This window comes from Podarcis tiliguerta (assembly GCF_965153285.1).
Source record: "Podarcis tiliguerta genome assembly, chromosome: 1".
In the NCBI taxonomy this organism is placed as follows: Eukaryota; Metazoa; Chordata; class Lepidosauria; order Squamata; family Lacertidae; genus Podarcis; species Podarcis tiliguerta.
This window is the reverse complement of record NC_139534.1, coordinates 18,553,786-18,570,683: the sequence shown is the minus strand read 5'-3', so window position 1 is coordinate 18,570,683 and position 16,898 is coordinate 18,553,786. Positions and strand designations below refer to the sequence as shown.

The following is a 16,898-nucleotide window of genomic DNA, read 5'->3' as shown; positions in this document are numbered from 1 at the left end:
TCATGCAAACATCACCTTCTCCATTCATTGACTCACACACATGACCACATGTGCATCCTAGAATATGCATGTATGTATTATATACATAACCTGCCTATTAATGGCAGGCAACACAAATCCTTTTCAGGCTACACATGGTGTCTGTGGGTGCGAGCGTTTCATTGTCTCTTCCCTTCACCCTAAACAAAGAGGAAGACACAAACAGCCTCAAATCTCTATAGGTGACCCAAGAAAGCAAGCTAAGCTGTGCCCAATAGGTTAGGAAAACAAACTCACCTGACAACAGTGAGCACAAGAAACATCCTTGCTGACCTCCAGGGAGATCTCCATCACTGGCACTCCAACACCAGCATAACAGAACAATCCTAACCTGCAGATCCACTGGCTGGTGGCAGTTCAGAAGGAGTGAAGGTGCCTGAGACTGGGAGGAGGAAGAGTAAGACAGTTTAGAATTACAACAGGGGGTTGAGGAAGGTCACAGCTCAGAGGCAGATGAGGGGGAAAGTTGGGAAATAATGGGAGAAGAGGAAGCACCTGTTGGGGGGGGTGACAGCTGATGGACACAGTGTCTTTAAAAGCATTCCAAGCCCCCCATCTCCCAGAACCCGGCAAGCCTTAAAAGTAGGAGAGCAAAGAGCTCAAAGACAGAGGGCGCTTAGTAGCACCTGTAGAAGTGATGAATGAGGAAGTGGGAGAGACAGGGGGTGGAGACTAACTCGGGACAACGCCGTTATCCAATAGGCTGGGTTCTCAAGCCTCTCTCTGTAAATACTGAATAAAAAGTGGACGGTAAGAAACATTTCCTTGTCTTTGTACATTCTTGGGCAACCGGCCATGGGAGTCGCTGGCAGCAGCCTGACACCCCTGGTGCAGGACCACTTCATCGGCAGTGGGCATGTCTGCCACAATGCCTGTAAATAGCTCCCTGGGTGTAGAGCTACTGTTGGTGATTCCTTTACCAGCAGTAGCCCAAAGTAGGCCCTGAGGTGAGGCAGTCTAAGCTGGGACAGGACAGGAAGGAGGCCAAGGATCCTGGAGAGGTAAAGGGAAGATAAATAAAGAGAAAATATGTGCAGGGGAGGGGAGAGGAAGGAAGCCAATGTTTATCTGGAAACTTATTCCCAGATAAGTCAAGAAGCCACATCTGCCACCTGGTCAGGATCTAGAAGCCAGGGCTTTAGATGTAGCAGAGAAATTGCCTTTTCACATACCCTCCCCCCACCCTAATTACGATTTCACTGAAAGACATTAGCCACTGTACCCACTACTTTCTTTTGAACAGAAATGGATATACAGTACTTGTTCTCACTCGTTAACTGCAAGCTAGGGAACAGTGATTGCTCTTACTAATGCAATATCAGGTGTTTTATCCTTTGCTCTGAAATAGAGAAAGAAACCACCATTCATTTGGCCATTCCCCCATAGGTGCAGTGAAAACCATTATATTGACGCACCCTGCATATGAAAAGTTCTGTGTAATTTTCCATCAACCCTGACTAGTTAAACTAAAAGCAGCTGCCGGACATGGCAGTCTTGAGCATAAGACTGGTGGGTAGGAAGAGGAGGAGATACTTACTCATTTCCCTGTAGGACCTCTTTTCTTCAAAATCACCCCACCCCACTCCAGATGGCTTCTCAGCACCCACATAATTTCCACTGCAGGGTTGAAAGCAGAAGGGAGGGGCTAATTTTGAATGGTAAAGGTAAAGGACCCCTGGACGGTTAAGTCCAGTCAAAGGTAACTATGCGGTGCGTCGCTTATCTCGCTTTCAGGCCAAGGAAGCCGGCGTTTGTCCACAGACAGCTTTCAGGGTCATGTGGCCAGCATGACTAAACCGCTTCTGGCACAACGGGACACCGTGACGAGTGCCAGAGTGCACGGAAATGCCGTTTACCTTCCTGCCACAGTGCTACCTGTTTATCTATTTGTGCTGGTGTGCTTTCAAACTGCTAGGTTGGCAGCAGTTGGGACAGAGCAACGGGAGCTCACCCTGTTGAGCAAATTTGAACCACTGACCTTCTGATTGACAAGCCCAAGAGGCTCAGTGGTTTAGACAACCCATGTCCCCCAATTTTGAATGGAGAATCAACTGGCAGGAAACCAATCAGGTTTCTCCTCCTTGATCGATGCTAAAGACTCTCGCACAGCCCTTCCCGGCCTGATCTTCTCCAGATGTTTTGGACTATGACTGCCAACTGTCCTGCTGCCTCAGGTGCAGTATGGGGGTTGCTACCCCATCATCAGTACTAAAGTCAACTTATGTATGTGGAATGGGCAGGGGTGCCATCTCATCCTTTGCCCGAGCTAGCAATATAGACTGAGGAGACCCAGAATCAAATTTCAGCCATGAAGCTCATTTGATGACCTTAGACCAGTCATCTCTCAACCTAATTTGGAGGTCTTTAAGCAGAGGCTTGACAACCATATGTCAGGAGTGCTCTGATGGTGTTTCCTGCTTGGCAGGGGGTTGGACTCGATGGCCCTTGTGGTCTCTTCCAACTCTATAATTCTATGATTCTATGATTCTATGATTCTAATCTACTTCACCGAATTGGAAGGAAGAAATGGACCAAACCCAAGTATGCCATCCAAAGGTTCTTGGAGGAAAGGGAAAATGCAACCATATTTTTTTTGCAGTCCTATAGACACCTCCTTTTGTGAGGTTTATTCCCAGATAAGCTTGTTTAGGATTACAGCCTTAATGACACAATGGCCCAATTCCCATTGGCCTCGCTTAACTGCTATGTTACAGCAATACCTTTTCCTTCTCAAACTTGCTAAATGTTGTGCTGCCTGACTACATTTTTTTTTCTGCACTAAATGGTGAAATTAAACATGACTTTTGAAAAAAGCAATCACCATTTTGGCCCCTTCCTCATTATATCAGCCCGTTCTGTTTCTTTAGTGGTATACATGGAAATGTTGGCACTGTTTCAAAACTCTCTTGTTGGGCAGGAAGGTTTACCTCTGTTTTGATTTCTCTTTGCTTCAACTCAAGGAAAGCAAACATATTGATAGAGATAACCAGTATTAAGATGTGAACGTTTAGGAAAATGCAGTTTTAATCTGCTACATAAATTTTCCAATACTGGAAGAAGAAAAAAATCTCTTTCTCTGAAATGTTTTCCAGATGTCTAACAACTTGTAATTTATATAAACAATTTCTGGCAAGCCTTCTCAATAATTACTCAAAAAGTAAACTTGTATACAACTCTAACGAATGATGCATTGTATGTTGAAAACAAGCTTTTGTGTTTTATAAAGTCTTAAGGGCCAAACCCCTGTGTACAATGCACTGGAATAAATAGATTTAAATATGCCAAACTCTGTTTTGGATCGTGGCCAGTATCTTGGACTGCAACCAGCATTCCTCCTCCCCTCCTTCCCCATCTGCTCATTATGTTCTGAATCATAATAACCATGGGAGCGACATGAAATTCACAGGGATAAGCAATTGGCTAACTGTTCCTCAATCTTGGCTTCCCAGATGTTGTTGGACTACAACTCCCATCATCCCCAGACAGATTAGCCAATGATCAGGGATGGTGGGAGTTGCTACTCCAACAACATCTGAGGCCCCAAGGTTAAAAATCACTGCCCCCATGCCTTGTTTTCTGGATTAGCAATCCGGCCACAATGCAAAAGGAAGTCCTTGTGCGATCAGGAAAGTTTGCAGGGTCCCAGTCCCACATTTGTGAAATTTCTTTGCTTATTACTCCACTGGCGGTAGGTTGCCTTGTCTCCTGACAGAATCTCTCTTCCCTCTTGATCATGGCATGTAGTCATTGATTAAAGCAGGAGTAGCCAACACGATACTCTTCTGAAGTTTTTGGTCTCCAGTTTCCATCAACCCTGCTCATTGGCCACACTGAGTGGTGCTGATGATGAAAGCTGGAGTTCAGCAACATAGTGAGGGCATCACAATGGCTACCTGTAGGCTTGCTGTCACCTAAATGTAAAGGCAGGGGGTACCCCCTGCTACGGGGTAAATTGGAAGCCATTAAAAAAAATCCTCATAGCCTCAACTACAACTGCGCCAAAAGTCTGCCCAATCAGTGAATTTGTTTTGTTCTTTTAGCCCCAAGTCTGGAAACAGACATTTCAACCTGTAGTATCAACTTCCCATTATGTCTACATATTCTTTGCCAGTGCTGGCAGTTTTGTAGAGTGTTTTTCACTTTTTATTTTTATTTTATATTTTTTTAAAAAGGAAATCTTCATAGCCAATGTGCAGGGCATTATGTCATCGTGAGCTGACACAGAGAGCTACATCTTAACCTAGCAGGAGTTTTGTGAACTGGCAAATCAACCCAGATGGAAGGTTCTCCTGGAAAAATGTATTTAATACGTTCATCCTGCCAAAAGCCACAGAGATTTGTAGTGCGGCACTTCCAGTTTAGTTCTTAACTGATCTAGCAATATCCAGAAAGTTAGAGAGAAGGCTGAAAGTCATTATAACCAGATGTTTGGGTAACATTGCCTTCTGTCGGGTCAATTGTGCCACCTACTGTATATGAAGAGAATGACAATGCTCCTAGATTAGATCATTCAGCGAAGAGTTGAGGAGACAATTTCCTGTTCAATAATAGCATTTTTATTTAAAATCGTGTTCTTTTTAATGGCTTTCGTTGGCAGAAACAGCCACTTTTCTAAATCTGATGCCTTCTTATTCTAGCAATTTATTGCAGGCAAGGTAGTTCCATAGTTTCCCCATTATTTTTTTGCTGAAGATAATAGCTCTTTGGGACATAATGAGACAGCAAAGGCATTTTATGTTCCTTCTCTCACTATTCTAATAATTTACAATGCAATTCTCCACATCTCCATTTACTTCTAAGACCCATTGTCTTCAGGGTCACTTACTCCCAATCAGTGCCTATAGGATTAAATTACATTTGCTTTAATTTCCTTATTGCAATGGATTTTTTGTTAGTTTTAGTCTGGCAGTAACCTGGGGGCACTTTGGGGGCGGGGCCCAAAAGCTGGGGTTCCATAGGATTTCCCCCCCCCCAGTTATGTGTGCCTGGGACTTAAAATAGTTCATATGCATTCTCCTAACAGTCCTTCTCCCACCACCACCATCATTTCATTCCCATTTGTTTAGGGGAAATGGAGGTAACGAAATGGAATTATTGGGTTTCATTGCTTCACATTCCATAGATGGAATGGCTTCCTTAGTCCATAGAAAGCTTTTGATACAGTGGAGTGACCAAGGGGAGTGGCAACTTTTGCTGATTCTGTCCTGCCACTGCAATCCCAGAACAGTGGCCAAGCTGCATGCTCCGCTACTGGGGGCAGAGAGCGGGAGGGGGGGTGACTGGTGTCCCTGGCGGGCGTGACGTGCACCCGGGGGGCATGGCGCGCATCCCAGGGGCATGGTATGTCGCCCACAAGGGTATGACACACCGCCCGCAGGGGCGTGGCACACGTTCTGGAGGCATGGTGTGCCGCCTGTGGGGGCATGGTGCCCTGCACGCGAGAGGGTCCACAGCGCATGTCGGGGGGGGGGCGCCATGATGGCACCCTACTGGAATATTGGTGCAGGGGATGGTCTGCTCTCTCCGCACGACCGTTCCTCCCCCAGTGCCCCAGTACCCCTCCCACATTGTTCTGGGGGGCACCCTCCAACTTTCCAGAACAGTGTGGGAGGTGGTACTGGGGACTGAATGGGGGAAGAGGAGTTGACAAAAGCTGCCTCCCCCACTGAAATATATTCAGAGTTGAGAGTGGATTTCATGCTCTTTATTCAGCTCGTAGTGGTGAGGAGGAATGGAAGTTCCCCCACAATACCTGCTTTATATACATTATTTACACAATGGGCTGCAGGTGATTGGCTAATTCCGGGATTCTCCTGTAGGCCAATCAGGTTGTGGATTCACTTCCACCTGGAGCTGGATTGGGTGGCTCCCGCAGACCTATCAGACTGCTGCATTGTTCTAGGACCAATCAGACTGCTGCATTCTGAATCCTATTGTTCTAGGACCAATCAGACTGCTGCATTCTGAATCCTATTGTTCTAGGACCAATCAGACTGCTGCATTTTGTATCCTATTGTTCTAGGACCAATCCGACTGCTGCATTTTGGATCCTATTCAACTCAGTACATAACACCAACATGCCACCAGCTGGAGGGAGGGAAGCCAGAATGCAACCCATGCATTTGTTCACTTAAATTCACGTTGGGCTGAGATTTGTTCCAGAGACCTATATGTTCTGTCTACTGGGTGACACTGAGTCTTGAACTGTACTGGGAACTTTGACAGGAAGGAAGGCCTCTTGTTCCCTGCAGGAATTGTCATAAAACGGTGTGGTTAGTTTGAAAGGCCACAAGATGCATTGTAACGGGAAGGATATATGACCTTTTGTTTAATGCTACTAACATTATAAACAAAACACGATGCATAGGTTTCGAGTAATCTTTTTATATTAATCAGGCTTAAAGAAAGGATTTTGCTTAATGAATATAACTCTTCAGCGAGCTTTGATATTCCTTTCCCCCCTCCTAATTCAGGACTCAATGCATTTTATTTCTGAACATCCACGTTTGGCTTGTTTCTTTCATTTCTGCCTTTTACGCCTGCTGTGATGCATGGGAAAATTCGCGGGGGAATGCTTGGATTCAAGGGGTATAGACAAAGTTTTTCCAGATTTGCAGATGATTGCTGGGGTCATAACAGTAGAAATAAGACTAAAAGAATGATAATGTTGAAACCTTCATCCATGCATGCATATGAGCCCGAATTCATGTTTTATCAGATTTCCGTGTGTGTATACAGCGGTACCTTAAGGGACACGGGTGGCGCTGTGGGTTAAATCACAGAGCCTAGGGTTTGCTGATCAGAAGGTCGGCAGTTCGAATCCCCGCGACGGGGGGATTCGGTCCCTGCTCCTGCCAACCTAGCAGTTCAAAAGCACGTCAAAGTGCAGGTAGATAAATAGGTACCACTCTGGCGGGAAGGTAAACGGCTTTTCCGTATGCTGCTCTAGTTTGCCAGAAGCGGCTTAGTCATGCTGGCCACATGACCCAGAAGCTGTACGCCAGCTCCCTCGGACAATAAAGCGAGATGAGCACCGCAACCCCAGAGTCGGCCACGACTGGACCTAATGGTCAGGGGTCCCTTTACCTTATACAGCAGTACCTTACAAACGCTTCAAGTTACAAACTCCGGTAACCTGGAAGAGTTAGCTGGAGTTGAGAACTTTGCCCCAGGATGAGAACGGAAATTATGTGCCAGCGGCACAGTGGCAGCAAGAGGCCCCATTAGCGAAAGCATGCCTCTAGTTAAGAACAGTTTCAGGTTAAGAACGGACCTCCGGAATGAATTAAGTTCGTAACTAGAGGTACCACTATGTGTGTGTGTGTGTGTGTCCCTCTATCTTTGCTGTTCCCCAAAACAGTTCATTGAAGACTGAGCATGCTCACTGGCCCCAGAATGCTGACTGTTGAGGGGCAAAAATGGAATTCTGGAGTAGAATGGTAGGAATCCCAAACATCAGCAAACAACTCACTTCTGCAGGTCTCACTTCTGTATTTTTGATACAGGAACATCTGTTCAGCAGAGTAACCATCTAATCATTGCTACGTTTTCCCAGCAGCAGCTACCTGGAGGAAAACATTATCCTGAAACTGTCACTTAAAAGATAATTATGACAGAACCTTTACCATGTGCCAGTAAATTAAGGTGACAGGGAAGCAAATCTTCTACCCAGATACCCTGTGACTGATAAAACGGTTCTGGGATTCTAGATTCTATTTTGTGAATGGAAACAAATAAAGAGTTCTACTATTTCCTCATTCCTCTGATTCCCAAGTTTATACTATATGAGCAAGTTCCTTAAAAGTTGGATAGCAGTAGCCTATTGTACATGGACAACCTGGTCAATGGATCGAGCCACCTGGCAAACGCAGAGTGTCATGTCTGACCAAAGTTGAAATACCAACGAAGTGAGCACACATGGTTGGGTCAGACATAACATGAAAAAGATTGATGGAGATGCAGAGGCCATAGATGCTTGAGGGAGGAGAACTATTTTAAATGAACTGTACTCCTATGTTGTGAGAGTAAATAACAACATTGGAGTCTGGACTGCTGAGGGATTCTGTGCCAACACAGATCCCTCCTCCTTGAGTAGAACTGGCCCACATCTTAAGATACAGGCTGGTTGGTGGTAAGGAAAGTGGTTGTTCAGATACTTGGGTCCTAGGCTATCTAGAGCTTTATAGGCCAATGTCTATAAACTGATTGCAGTAGCAAAATTAAATACAGTGGTACCCCGCAAGACGAATGCCTCGCAAGACGAAAAATTCGCTAGACGAAAGGGTTTTTCGTTTTTTGAGTTGCTTCGCAAGACGAATTTCCCTATGGGCTTGCTTCGCAAGATGAAAACATCTTGCGCCTTTTTTTAAAAAAACGCCAATGCATTCCTATGGGAAACCATCAATACACAGTGGTGCTTCGCAAGACGAAAAAACTCGTAGAATGAAAAAACTCGCAGAACGAATTAATTTTGTCTTGCGGGGCACCACTGTATATGATAATGTGTTTATGTTCATGAGTGAAATGTTGTTGGGAAGTATGTGTATGTAACTATGTATCATTCACCAGAGTCTTCTGTTTTTGTTTGTAAAGTTAAATCTTCTGAAATGTGTAACGTGAGGATGCACATCATTTCCCACCAGGGGAAATGAACATCTTTTTGTGCTGGCATTAACAATTTATGCACTGTATTTTCATGTAATTGACCTAAGATTTAAAATATGCATAAATAAGTGTTTTTAATATTCTGTTGGAAGCCACCCAGAGTGGCTGGGGAAACCCAGCCAGATGGGTGGGGTATAAATAAATAAATAAATTATTATTATTATTATTATTATTATTATTATTATTATTATTATTATTATTATTATTTTGCATTATTCTCATATTTAGAGAAGTGGGATTCCCTCCCCCTCTAAAACAACTAATGACACTCATTGCTTTGAGATATTAACAAGAGAGATTGCTGTTGACATTGAACAAACTAGAAAAAATGTCAGCAAATTCTACTGATAATCTTTTATTTCAAAAGATTGCTTGTCATGCCACTACTACCATGCTACTATGGTACATACATACAGTGAAACATAGTCTGCAGTCATGGCCAGCTTCTGTTTTGAGGTAGCCTTTGAGTATGGCCCCTTCTAAATCAGTGGCCCTGAACCCCAGTCATGAGTTGAACTGGGCAGCAGTTATGAGCTGCCATTTTTATTTCCCACAATGCCCTGGAGCAACACTAGAGACTGCTCAAGGCTGCCTGGTTCTGACATCAATGTTAAATAAGTTGGAGTTCTTGTTATTAAATATACCAAGAAAAAAGCACACCAAGAACTCAGAAATTGATTTGCGAGTAGGGACCACTCCCACTATTGAAACTTACATTGGCCTGAGTTCTTGGTGTGCTTTTTTCTTGGTTCTGATATCAAGCTTACGATTTCACGCTATTATAAGCAGAAATTATCAAAAACATTTCACTTTATGTACTGTAGAACTTTATGTCCAGCAATGTTCTCCCCCCCTCCCAATTTGTACATGCGTTCACAATGGAATCTAGTTTTTTTTTAATCTAGTTTTTAAAAAAGAATTGTAGGTGTCCATCTGTCACCCTTCCTATTTGCTTGTCATCAAACCTTTCACATTTGGTCTCTTAGTGTGTAGTGTAGAATTCTTTGTGAAAGTGTTCACCGTTCTCCCTGTGTGGGAAAAGACCCTAGACAAAACACAGAATCTCACGTTGTTTCCTCTCCTGCTATTAAATAGTCGATCTCTAGTGCCCACCTCTGCTCTTCAAATGCTAGATCATGGAATCACAACTGCCATTTTAAACTCTACCAATGATCAAATAGCAATGATCTGCCAAAGCTGTTTGCTATTTCTTCCATTTGTGTTTTACTGATGTGCACCCAAGACCTAATGTTTATTATTTCTCTCCTCCACGTTTTTCTCCCCAGTCGTAGGAGCATGTACACACCTTGGCCAAGTGTACGCTGACAGGGATGTTTGGAAACCGGAACCATGCCAAATCTGCGTGTGTGACTCAGGAGCTGTTCTGTGTGATGACATCATCTGCGACGAAGAAATGGAATTAGACTGCGAGAATCCGGAGATCCCGTTTGGAGAATGCTGCGCAAAGTGCCCTTCACCAACGATGCCACCTGTAAGACCTTGTCTAAACCTACCACCCTGAATCCAGCCTCAGCTAAGCCTTGATGCCTAAATTTAAAATGGTTTAGGCTACAAACCTATGCACACTTCCATGGGAGTAAAGTCCCACTGAATTCAGCAGGACTTCCTTAAGACATGAATAGGTTTGCACTGTTAATCCTATTGAGTCGGATTCAACACAGTGCTAAGGAAAATTTTCCATGAGCACAGGATTTCCGCTTGCAGAATGGAATGTTCTTGCCCTCTTCTCCCAGCCTCCCACAACCCTATGGAAGAGATTTAAGTATGTCATGGTGGGAGGAGAAGAAGGAAAGTTCTATTGCACTGTTGTAATTCTTGTGTTCATGCTATTATTTTGTTGACTATTGACCACTGGCTTCAAAGGGGTTATATTGGGCTCAATTCTATTTTCTTAGGCTTAACTATTGCTATGGCTGTTGATCAGTGCATACTCAAAATGGCCGTGTGTGATATATTCAAAACCTTCCTTCAAGTATTGATTTAGACTTTGTGAGATCAAGCATCAAAGAGGGCCAACTTATTAGGAGCATCATCTAAATACAGCTATTTCCCCATTCTCAAAAGGGCTATTTCATGGAGGTCCAGGAACGCTGATTCCTTCCCTTTTCACAATGAAGCAGGACCTCTGCACTTCCTAGGCTGATAAAAGGGTTAGAATTTGAACTGCCAGGATATACGAAGAAATATTGTTTTTGCAACACGTTCCAATCCAAACACCAACAAGGAAGTCTCTCAGCAATCTCCCCACAAAATCTGTTCTCACTAGAAACAGAGAGATGCTATAAACTGTTGAGCATATAAAAACTGGGCAGGGCTTGTTATTCACTTGAATACAAACAAAGCCTGGCAAGTATCAGGAATATCTACTTAGGCCAAAAACTTTGCATCCAAAGAACACTAAATTCTGTCCCAAGAGAACATCCACTCTATGCACAATTTGCATTGCCAATTATAAATTTGCAGCTGGAAATTTCTCATGGTGTGTAGATGCTTGGAACAAAGTTCATGTTCAGCACTTGATTTCCACTAGCTAAAATGCTCAAAACCCAGATCCGGAATCAAGATGGAAACTTCCATAAAATGGAGTAGTCTGCATTATGAGTTTTGTTTATGAACCATTGGGATCTTTGTGTCGTTCCTCCCCTATCCCTCAAATATTGTAAGAATACTTGAGGGATTTGGTGCTACTAATGAAATAAAAATCAAATGCTTAGAGACACAACCTTTTACAGAGTGTGTGTCTATTTAGGAATAAGCCCCACTGAAGCCTCACTGGGGCTTACTTCTGAGTAAATTGGACTGTATATAGCCGAGGTGAGGAAATGTTTCTTCGCCAAAGGCCATGTTCTCTCAGGGAATTATCTGTCAGGGCCCCTCAGGGGCCATATGGTAGAGATAGGTAAAACCAGAGATTAAAGTGAGCAAGACCACCTCTCTCTCCACTCTTTCCAACAATCCTCTCTCTCTCTCTCTCTCTCTCTCTCTCTCTCTCTCTTCCCTTCTGCCCAGTAGGCTGTCATGGAAGGGACTGCTCACTTGTATCCCTGGGATGGCTCAGTAGAGCACGAGACTCTTAATTTCAGGGTTCAAGCCCCACTAGGTGAATTTGTGGTCCTTCCCAACTCTACAATTCTCAGAGAGGTCCCACGTATCTGCACCAATTGTTTGCATAGAACTTTTCTTCTTCCTTGCTTCCATTGTTCCACCCAATTCTACTCCCCCTCCCCATTTTTTTCTGTTCCTGGTCTTCTTATTTCCCTCTGGGCTCCCAATACCCAAATGAAATTGGGCAGAGGGCCACATGTACCTCTTAGGCCACAGATTTCTCATCTCTAGTATATAGAATATTCTTTAGATGAAAGTTGATGGCATAGATTTAAACTGCTGTCTCTCGCTGAACTAAAAGTAACTGGATGTGTTGAAGTTCTCTGTTACTATTCCCTTACCTGAATCATTATTTTTCATCCTAAAATTCCCCGCAAGAATGTTAACCTTTCCATAGTGGTTTCATCACTAGACTCTACCTTCCTCATATGATGTTTGTATGACTGCACACTGACCTGGCTCGAAGTTTGAGGGACCAACTTGGAGGCCCACTCCTGTCATAGAAGTTTTCATAGAATTATAGAGTTGGAAGGGACCACAAAAGTTGTCTAGTACAACCCCTTGCAATGCAGAAATATTTTTGCCCGATGTTGGGCTTGAACCCACAACAGATTAAGAGGGTTCATGCTCTACTGACTGAGCTATTCCTTCAGTTGTCCTGAGGGGGGCAAGCACATTCAGTGAGTGCTACACATCTAGGATCTTTTAATTTCCCACAATGCCCTGATGCAGCAATAACCACACAAATATCATGGGAAGAAAATAAACATTTCTAGAGTGCTGTGGATTTCTAATTTCTGCATTAATCTGAAATTAATAGCATTTAAATATGTACATATTTTTGAACTTGTTTTATTTCAAAAATATGCATTTCTAAGCATGCTTTATCTTTTAAAAGTATTGTTTTAAGGAAGGTTTATAAGCGTTTTTGGAGCCAATAACGGCATTACTACGTGTAAAAAAGTGTAAATTCCAAAGGAAAACTGTGTTGCGACCTGCAGTTAGTTCTAGGCGTGTAGATCATGTCAGGCTGTATCATTCTCAGAGAACAAAAGAAAGAAGCATTTCTACTGAACACAGGCCTAAATAATCAGCACTCTTTAGCTAAAACTAAATGAGTTTAAAACTAAAAATGTGGAGTGTCGCCTCATATTGCTTGAAAACAGTTGGGCAATTTATTGTCTTTCCTTGAAAACTAAGCAGCTCCCTTTGATAAACAGGGTGACATGGGTTGTAATACATACCAGAATTTATCTCATCTAGACCATATGAAAGAAGTGCTCATTTTCATGGATTTTATTGGAGTTGTACTTGGAAAGCTTAACAATAGCCTTTTCTCTGAATTTTATTGCCCTCAAAACGCCAAACACCAAGCTGTTGAAACAGAGACATTGTGCACTGAGGGAAGAGGGAAGGAAAAAGGTGAGGGGCACCAGGAAAAAGAAGAAAAGGAAAAGAGAACATTATTCTTTATGTGTGTTAAATTTCTGTTGTGCCCTTCCTCCCAAAGGAGCCCAGGGTTTCAAAGAAGTCAACAAAACAATGCAATTAAAAATAAAATTAAATATTTAGAATGTTAAGAGTACCCAAAACATTAGGAACATCTTTAAAAAGTCATCACAGCTAATAATGTTCAGATTGACAGGAACAGTGTATTTCAGCTATCAAGCACCTGAGTGAACGTGAAAGCTTTTACATACTTCTTGAAAGTTAATAATGAGGGAAACAGATGCACCTCACCAGGGAGGGCATTCCACAAATGGGGAGCCACTACTGAGAAGGCCCTGTCATGGGTCAATATCAACCAGGCAGCAGAGGCAGAACCATCAACAGTGTCTTGTCTGCCAATCTCATGGCCTGCAATGGTTGATCGTTTCCTTCTAGTAGCTAGCTCAGCAACTCCTGTTCTGATTTTTTGCATTCATAAAAAGAATGCATTTCTTTTCAACAGTGTGGCCTTCTGGATGTTAGTTAGTTAGTTAGTTAGTTGGTTAGTTAGTTAGTTTATTAAATTTCTATACAGTCGTACCTTGGATCCTGAACACCTTGCGAGTCAAACATTTTGGCTCCCAAACACCGCAAACCCGAAGTGATATGAGTGTTCCGGTTTGCAAACGTTGTTTGGAACCCAAACGTCTGACATGGCTTCCATGGCTTCTGATTGGCTGCAGGTGCTTCCTGCAGCCAATTGGAAGCCATGCCTTGGTTTCCGAATGTTTTGGAAGTCAAACGGACTTCTGGAACGGATTCTGTTTGACTTCCGAGGTACTACTGTACTGACCGTTCTTCATCCAAGGATCACAGAGCAGTTTGCAATATAAAAGCACAAAATTGCACACCATGGTAACAAACAACCCCCCACAGTATTACGTTGCTGGACTCCAACTCCCATCAGACCCAATCAATATGGTTAATTGTCAGGGATGGCGAAAATTGTAGTCGGACAACATTTGAAGGGGACTTGGTTAGGGAAAGTTGCCCCTGGGGATATGCCAGTTAAGCAAAAATGCATCTTTCACTTATTTTGGTGGGGGAAAACAATACAATCTTTTTGAAAAGTGCCAATGTGGATGTATATTCCCAGTCTCGTTTGAAACTCTGGTCAATTTCTGATCACTTATTTTCTTTATGTTTGTACTGATATTTATTGCTCACCTTGATTTCTTTTTCTTCCTCTAGGGCCCTGATATGAATGTTCCAGGTGGTCCTCAAGGCCCCAGGGGAGATCCTGTAAGTTCAATAACTATAAAATCATGTCCTTATTTCTCATTTTTTTAAAAAAACCAAACCACTGCAAGCGAGCCTTGGTTCCCAATAATACTAACACAAGGGAAGAATGAAAGACTCAGGCCACTTGCTTAGGATGTTGGTCTCCTGCCACAGATCAGCTTAGGCTTCAAAGGCCTAGTTTTTCACACTAGGAGAAAGCTGTAACATTTCAGACGTCTGATGGGGACACATATAATTGACTTCTTCTTATTGCAAAACTTGCCCTGCTTCCATATCCCATACTTGTATCCCATACTTGTAGGTGGCACTGTGGTCTAAACCACTGAGCCTCTTGGGCTTGCTGATCATAAGGTCGGCAGTTTGAATCCGCACAACAGGGTGAGCTCCCGTTGCTCTGTCCCAGCTCCTGCCAACCTAGCAGTTGGAAAGCACACCAGCGCAAGTAAATAAACAGGGAACCCCTGCGGCGGGAAGGTATATGGACCCTGGCTTCCATCATGGTGTCCCATTGTGCCAGAAGCAGTTTAGTCATGCTGCCCACATGACCCAGAAAAACTGCCTACAGATAAATGCCAACTCCCTCAGCCTGAAACGAGATGAGCGCCACAACCCATAGTCAAATTTGACTGGACTTAACCATCCAGGGAGTGGGACGCGGGTGGCGCTGTGGGTTACACCACAGACCCTAGGACTTGCCAATCGGAAGGTCAGCGGTTCGAATCCCCACGACGGGGTGAGCTCCCATTGCCCGGTCCCTGCTCCTGCCCACCTAGCAGTTTGAAAGCACGTCAAAGTGCAAGTAGATAAATAGGTACTGCTCTGGCGGGAAGGTAAACGGCGTTTCTGTGCGCTGCTCTGGTTCGCCAGAAGCGGCTTAGTCATGCTAGCCACATGACCCAGAAGCTGTATGGCGGCTCCCTTGGCCAATAAAGCGAGATGAGCGCCGCAATCCCAGAGTCATTCACAACTGGACCTAATGGTCAGGGGTCCCTTTACCTTTACCTTAACCATCCAGGGATCCTTTACGTTTACCTTTTTACTTGTATCCCCTTATGGTTGTTCACAAGAGCTCATTGCATGCAACAGGCAGGGGGCCAGGGGGATCTGCCCCTAATGTTTACATAGACTCCCATTCTTGCTCCTAGTGCCCATGTTTCATGGAACATCACCAAGGGGCTATGCATATAAAGTATAATGTGCAGACTGGGTGGGTGGAGGCACGGCAAGACCTTTGCACATGCTCTCACTGCCCTTTCACATATTGGCCATTGTGGCTTTTGTGTGAACAATCCCAAGTTTGATTTTGTTTTGTTTTTTAATATTTTTTTATTAAAGATTTTCTTGGTTTACAAAAGTTAATGCATTGTCTCTTTTTCAAGTTGTAAAGTCTTTTCTACAGATCAGTTGCATTTGATATGAGACATTAGCAGTGCCGGATTTACGTATAAGCTAAACAAGCTATAGCTTAGGGCCCCACTTTCTTGGGGGCCCCAAAAAAAGTTAAAGAAAAAACAACACTGTACATTTCCAAAATATAAGATAAAAAACAAATAAAATAAAACCTACATATAGCAACAGTGTTTTGTGTTGTGTAGGTCCATAAATTACCATATAGCATATATTCAACACAAAATACAGTGACAATTTGTTGTTAACAAAGGACAGCTGGACATATAAAGTGCCCCATTACCTTCAGTAGCTTAGGGCCTCATCAAACCGAAATCCGGCCCTGGACAATAGTATTGTATATACAGTATAAGGTTAGGGAAGAAGAGTGGGGGGGGGGTGCTGAAACTTATATTCTTTTATATAGTGCATGTGTGGGGTTTTGTGGCAACGTCAGCCGGGTAAGTTCTCGTTCTATTCGCTTATTACATTTCCTTGATAGTGAGAGGGATTGTGGGGGCCCAAGTTGACGCAAGTGTGGGTCATCAACACACCATGGTTACTTGATGTAAGAAGGGGAAACACATGGGCAACACACACTGTTTTTGTTTTATAGTATTCCGTTCTAGTTACCGTATTTTTTGCTCTATAAGACGCACCAGACCACAAGACGCACCTAGTTTTTGGAGGAGGAAAACAAGAAACAAAACATTCTGAATCTCAGATCAGCAAGAGGGATCGCTGCGCAGTGAAAGCAGCAATCCCTCTTGCTGTTCTGGCTTCTGGGATAGCTGCGCAGCCTGCATTCGCTCCATAAGACGCACACACATTTCCCCTTACTTTTTAGGAGGGAAAAAGTGAGTCTTATAGAGCAAAAAATACGGTATTTGAATGAGAAAGGGCTTGAGCACTTGGGGCATGCCTCAATAATTATTATTTCAATTCATGTTCAG

The 16,898-nt window shown here is 43.4% G+C and overlaps 1 protein-coding gene across 1 annotated transcript in view; it reads left to right on the top strand.

Annotated features, from left to right (window-relative positions):
* Positions 1-16,898, top strand: part of COL3A1 (collagen type III alpha 1 chain) — a 94,874-nt gene that overhangs the window by 22,918 nt on the left and 55,058 nt on the right. Inside the window, exons 2-3 of the mRNA XM_083405604.1 lie at positions 9,990-10,195; positions 14,509-14,559. Of these exons, the coding sequence (XP_083261730.1) occupies positions 9,990-10,195; positions 14,509-14,559 (257 nt within the window). The remainder of the gene's footprint in view (positions 1-9,989; positions 10,196-14,508; positions 14,560-16,898) is intronic.